The sequence below is a fragment of the Verruconis gallopava genome, assembly GCF_000836295.1.
Source record: "Verruconis gallopava strain CBS 43764 unplaced genomic scaffold supercont1.28, whole genome shotgun sequence".
Taxonomy (NCBI): Eukaryota; Fungi; Ascomycota; class Dothideomycetes; order Venturiales; family Sympoventuriaceae; genus Verruconis; species Verruconis gallopava.
In genome coordinates, this window is record NW_015622164.1 from 355,791 (window position 1) to 362,717 (window position 6,927).

Consider the following 6,927-nt stretch of genomic DNA (forward strand, 5'->3'; position numbering starts at 1 on the left):
AACATTAGCGCTAGGAAAACGCAAGGTCATCCTAGTTAATGGTCAGGCTGTGTGACAACTCACAAAACTTAGTGGACTATTTGCTTTCGCTCCCGTTTGACTCACACTCCAATGGACAGGGTGTGGCAATCAGTTTTGATGCCTTCCACTGGTAAAATCCGCTCATTATGCATCAAAGGATGACTAGTTTGGAATCTGGTCCAGTACTGACCGGTTAGAAGGCGTGTGATCGTTTCGCCTCGTCATCACGAGTACGCGTCAATTTACGATTTCTGCATAATTCTCTGAGCCGGACCATGATGGGCTCGCCACAGTCAACGTCAAAACTTTGCTGTCCAGCCCTGGAGAGTCGAAAATCGAAACCTTGAATGTTTAGGAAACAGTGAAGTTGGAAGTTATTCACTTAATCGGAAAGACATCCCATTACCTTATCTATCGACACTGCCTTGGTTTGTCTTTCTGATCTTTCACGCACTACGTCTTCGAAAAAGAATCCACATCAGCGTGAGCTTACGATAATTCTTTTAGAAAAGACATTTTATTCTGACTCTATTTGAACATATCTATGGCAAATACGGACCAGACTGCGATCTTGTTGCTGGGAGCAACTGGATCTGGGAAGTCCAGTTTTCTAGCCTCTCTAGGTCTACCAGCAAAAGTTGGTCATGGTCTGCAGTCGTGTAAGTCTATCTAATTATTTTCTCGAAAGAGAGGCGTCTACGCTTAGTTGCCTGATAGCACAATGCGCGCTTAATGCGCAAAGCTGTCTTTTTTTTCGTGTTGCCGAATTCAGCTACTGGAGAAACTTCACTCAACCATTGGTAATTCGAGGCTTATACAATGTCAAGGTACTGTTGAACCACAAGGCATGGAATACACTACTGCACACGGTGCAAAATTTGTGCTAGTCGACACACCTGGCTTCAATGACACCAGTCGATCTGATATGGAAATACTGGAACGGATCATTGGCTTTGTGATAGCCGAGGAACTTCGAGTTATTGCGATAATTTACTTTCAGACGATCAACTCCCGGCGATTGACTGGTTCAAGTCGAATCAATTTGCAGTTGCTTCGTGCCATTGCGGGTGAAGACTTCTATCCTAGTGTAATTCTTATCACTAGTATGTGGAACAGATTAGCGGAGGAGGAGTTTGAATTTGCAATACACCGTGAAAGAGACTTTCTTGAATCTGAAAGCGTGTGGAAGCCTTTGCGTGCAAAGGGCGCTGCGTACTTTCGATGGGATGAACGTCGAGAACTGACGAGCACTTACACTGCGTCAGAAATTCTTGAACTACATGATCGCTACCAAAACGCCTCAAATTTACACATTATAAACGAGTTATTGCAAGGAATGCCTCTTGAAGAGACGACAGCGGGTAACATCTTGACTTCCGAGCTCTTGAAACGGCAGGAGAAAGAGAGACAAGAGCTGCTGGCCGAGCAAGAAGAGTTAGAAGAATTGCAGCAACAAACTTCAGTGCTAGAAAATATAGCCGCAAGCAATTTATCAAAAGCAAGGTAAGATCAGGATTCTAATCCATTTTCCAAATCTGGTGCCAGTGGCAGAAGTCAGTTGACTAAACGTAACAATGTGTACAGGCCAAAATCACCACCGTTAGTTTTAAACGTAAATCAGCAGTATAAGACACACTCTGAAATTAGTAACAGCGTTCGACGTTCATGTCTTGGAAAAAGAGATTCCGGTGATGCGAGGTCCTCAAGAGACAGCACCACTGTTGCCTTGACATATAGGGAGCTCACAGAGGACATAAAGCGAAGAAGAGCTAGGAAGACGTGGGACAGTTTCTTTCGACACCTAGGTCTTAGGGGCAGTTCTGAATATGTAATTGTGCGAAGGAGGGCTTAGCTTTTTGTAGTTGTGTCACGGTGTCAAAGAAGATCAAGTTTTACGTAGTAAATGCCCTGAATCTTGCGTGGCAAACTGGACTGCGAACAATTATGGTCTCCTGTTTGTTGATGTCAATGTTTGCAACTACCACATCGAATATAGACTAAAGATCTGATCATAAAGAAGCTGAATATGAATTACATTCATTTTGTGAACGAGGTATTCAAGGTCCGATCAGTTTTGAAGTCCAACCTCGCACGCATCACGAGACTCCGCCTTCAGCATTTCATCAACGACATCGAATTTTTGCCGGTCGCAATAATTCTTCATGATTACATTTTGTGGACATGAGAGATCGCGATGCGTCTTGTTCATAAACGCAGTGAGGCTACTGATGACGATCTGGCACAGGAGGCAATGGGTGGGTAAGATGTTGGTAGCTGTGATGAGCCGATTTGGTACTAGGTTGATGCTCTTGGACTTATTTTGGAGAAATCATTTGCTTTAAAATGCAAATCGCCTAATATGGTCAAGCATTATCTGAGAGCGCGAGCTGGCTGAAGTGGATTATAGGTGTAAATGATCAACTTATCTCGTACATGATGACAAGGAACATATTATTAATCAACTGTTGACCTCCCAGCCAAAGACTGCATTGGATGAAACATTCAAGTATGAAAACTGCGATTATAAAAGCACCCAATATGATGATGATCTTGGATGATAGGCTAGCAGCGCGAATTGGCCCTCCAAAGGCGATGATGGGCTAGATATTTTTGATCAATCTTCTCCCTCACTGTGCACTTTGCAAACCCAAACGAAGGTACCGCAGCTTTGGATATTTCTACTACCCATACATGCTCCATTCGCTCAAATAAATGTCTTTAATTTTGAAAGCTATCATCTGGAAAGTGCTCTCGTGACAAGTGAGCATTTGCTGAATAGTAACGAGCCTAGAGGCGCATTCACCCCGACGTGAAACGAGCTATGAGAGGACACCGAAGTACAGCTGTCCACAACAACGGTATAATCGACCAATGGAAAAGCGTGAAAGGAGAATTCGAGTAGTTATTGCCCTGTAAACAAAGTCTTGCACAGAGAAGGAGTAAGGTTAGAAAGCCATAACTCCCTTGACACACGTGAGCGATATCAAGTGTTGCATTTGGGTGCCTAGCTAAGCTAAGCCATGCAAAGGAATCGCTGTTATGCAGCGCATAAGAAGGAAAAAGGAAGTGATTATCGTGCAAAAGGTTGTATTGATTGTATGATGGATTAGATTGTTATTGTTAGGTTTCAATCCTAAAGCAACTTATAGATAAGCTAGAATATCTGCTAAGTTAGGCTTATGTGATTTGCGACACACCCCCTTAGTCTTAGTGATCTCAATCTATTATAGCCTTACTATAGATTAATTGATTAGACTGCCTTTTAATTATTCTATATTTGCATACTACCGCTATTACTGTTACTATCACTATTGTGTTACGAAGTAACAAGTCACGTAAGAGAAGTGATCAGTTCGATCATGGGATGATCAGAATGATCAGCTTGCATTAGCCAGAAAGTGTTATTGGTTCACCAAGGATAAGCGAATAGGATTTGCAGGAGCGATCATCTTGATCATGGGATGATCAGAGTGATCGTTCATATTCCAGGTCTATAAAGGAAGGAGGAATTCTCTTATTTAGAGGCTGTGATTTAACTGTCTAGCATAACTAGTAGTTAGTTTAAATATATTCTTATACTCTTGAAGCTCAGACTACTCTAAGTCATAAATATAACTATCTTATTATATTCCTTCCATAATAAGCTCTTATTATACATTATTCCTCTGCTTTAGGAAGCTAAACCCTTCCAAAGTGGCTTATATTAGTAAAGCTAGTCAGTATTAGGAAAGTATTCCTAACAAAAGTTAAATCACTGAATCATTGGATAGGGTAAAGAATAATATCTTATGTCTACTATCTTTAAGAGAAGTAGCGGAAGTCAATAATAGTCTGGTCCACTAAAGAAGAAGGTTAAGGTTACTTTAACTACTGGTACTACCGGGCTATTAATATATAGAATAGTAGTACCACCACCACCTCCACCACTAAGAGATCCGGAAGTCTTACCAGACGCTCAATTATTTGACGACTCTGATTTATCCAACTTAAACTCTGATTCTGGAAGCAAGAATCTCTTTAATAATAATATGGCTCAATCAAAAGTTAATCTACTTAAACCTTTTAAAGGGGAATGATCCAAATATAAAGCCTTCAGGTCTTAGCTTGGAATTTATATTTATTGGAACCAGGATAAGCTTAATACTGAAGAAAAGAAAGTTATATATACTATTTCTTACTTAAGGGGAAATATATATACTTGGATCTAAAGGTAAGTTAATTAATATATCCTAAAGAAAGGAGATGTTCCACATAATATTAAGAGAATCTTCTAGAGTTATTCAGTATTTATAGGAGAAATAGATTAGTACTTTCAGTAAGTTGATGAGGCTCACTTAGCTAAAAAGAAATTATTAGAACTATACTAGAAGTCAGACGTGAGTTCCTACGCGGTCAAATTTGAGAAATAGGCGGTAATTTTAAAATAGAATGATGATATACTTCACACCAAGTTTTTCACAGGACTTAAGCCAGAAGTCAAAGCCCAGTTATAGCTTAAGGAGAAGGAGATATCTACCTTTATAGAACTTATTGAATCAGTAATTAGGATTAATTCCATCCTATTTGAAAATAAGCTTGATAAGTAAGGAAAGATACCTAAATATTAATCTAATTATAGGAGATTATAATGCTCTACCAATTACTATAAACCACAGCTTATAGAGATAGATAAACTCCAGAAGGGCGATCAAGCCCTAAGAAAGCCCAAGAATTTCAAGAAAAACACGGGAAATTATTTTAAGTGTGGCTAATCAGGATATTTTGCTCAAAATTATTCAAAGCCTAAGAAATAATTAATTAAGACTCTGGAAACAGGCGTGCAAGCACAGAAGATTACTATATTTAAGAAAGGCTCTTATAATATTTACTGATGGGGACCAAACCAAAATATAGGACTACGGGATGAGACTATGATTCACGGAATCTTAGAATGGTATTCTAATATTCAGATAAATATAGCTTATAAGTTCTATTGGGCACTACTAATTAGTCATTATAAAGTCTAAGATTATGGATTCTAGGAGTATAGTAAGAATAAGGATCCAGGAGAATTATCATAGGAATATCCTTATGGACCACCTAAGGTTTCTTTCATATAGGTATAATAAATACTCCAGATTGAGGGTATTAAGGGTAATAATCGTTATATATACTATGAGTATCTTCCAGTCAATCTTTGCACGGCTTAGAGTTATTAATATCTGAGATACTATATACCAGTGATATAATAGGGAACCATAAATAATAACCATATATTAATTGATATTAGACTATTATAATAAGGAATCTAAAGTGTGATTAGAAATTTTGACCCTAAAGAAAATAAAATAATAGAAAATATTTATAAATATATCATAAAGCTTATCTATATGACAGATGACTCAACAAGAAGGGCTATTATATGGATTTTGCCTAAGGACCTGTATCGAATTGGACTTCAGATGAATGCAGATCCAGACTCTGAAGATCCGCAGAAGTTATATTGACTGAACCTGTAAGTAACCAAGATAATGTCTAACCCGGATGGAAGTTCTGAGGAATGGGAGTTAGGCGAAGAAACGCTTGATAACAGTGAAAGCGAGTATCCTTACCTCTTAGGAAATAAGGAGGTTAACTATTAAGGGGTGTAATAGTTAACTCTTAAAAGGAACCTTAAAGCCTTAATAAGTTAGGGGAAAGTAAGCTGATAGTAGAAGTTAAGATTATAGGTAATTCTATTATGACTATAATTGATTTAGGAGCTACAGCAGACTTCTTGAGCAGTCGGTACGCAAGAGAATGGAATTTACCTTTGAATAAGAAAAAGGATCCATATCCACTTATTACTGCTGATAGAACCCTAATTACTTTAGATTAAGGTATAGTTAAGTATAAGACAACCGTTAACATAATAATATTAGATAAAAAGGTTAGTAGGATGTTTAATGTTACTAATATTGGGGATTTGGATATCATCCTTAGATTATTATAGCTTTAGGATGAGAGACCGCACATTGACTGGTTAACCTTAACTATATCTCTAGTTAAGGATTGATATCCTGCCTAGGCCAGGAAGCATACTGGAGGGCAGATAAAAAAGCTTATATGGCAGAATATATAAGATGTAGAGGCGGTAGCTGTTTATCAGCTCTAAGGGGAGCAGAAGATAGCGTTCCAAATTCCTCCGGAGTATAAGGAATTTGCGGAACTTTTTGAGAAGGAGGCTTTAGAAGAAGCCTTGCTACCGCACCAGCCGTTCAATTATGAAATAGTGCTAAAAAAGGGATCCTAATTAAAAAGGTTTGGTATCTACCTACTTAGGGCAGACCAAAGAGAAGTACTAGATAAGTACTTAGATGAAAACCTAAAAAGAGGTTTTATTGAAGAGTCTAAGTCTCCTATAAGATATCTAGTATTCTATATATCTAAACCTGATAGTAGACTATAACTTTATATAGATTATAGATACCTAAATAGTATTATAGTAAAGAATAGTATAATACTACTATTAATCCAGGAGTTATAAGACCGACTCCAAGGAGCTCGATAATTCATGAAGTTTAATATACCGGAAGTATTCTATCAAATTTGGATTAAGCAGGGTGATAAGTATAAGATAGTATTTAGCACTTATTAAGGGTACTATTAGTATAGGGTAATGCTATTTGGGCTTATAAATACCCCAGCTACCATATAAGCATACATGAACCATATATTGTGGGAACACTTGGACAAGTATGTTGAGGTCTATTGTTACGAAGTAACACGTGATTTGTCATGTGAGTGATCATTTTGATCATTTTTGAGAAAATGATCAAAATGAGCGCATTAACCAATGACTGACGACTAGGGTATCGATGATTGGTCAGAGCGATCATTCTGATCATTTTGCCAAGAATGATCAGAATGAGCAAGGCAATAAGGATA

The 6,927-nt window shown here is 38.0% G+C and overlaps 1 protein-coding gene across 1 annotated transcript; it reads left to right on the forward strand.

Annotated features, from left to right (window-relative positions):
- Positions 1-565: 565 nt before the first annotated feature.
- Positions 566-1,528, forward strand: PV09_07356 (uncharacterized protein; the record flags this gene model as incomplete). The annotated part of the gene is made up of 2 exons (XM_016361113.1): positions 566-680; positions 849-1,528. The coding sequence occupies 2 exons, from the start codon at positions 566-568 to the stop codon at positions 1,526-1,528; spliced, it is 795 nt and encodes a 264-aa protein (XP_016211189.1).
- Between the last annotated feature and the right edge of the window lie 5,399 nt (positions 1,529-6,927).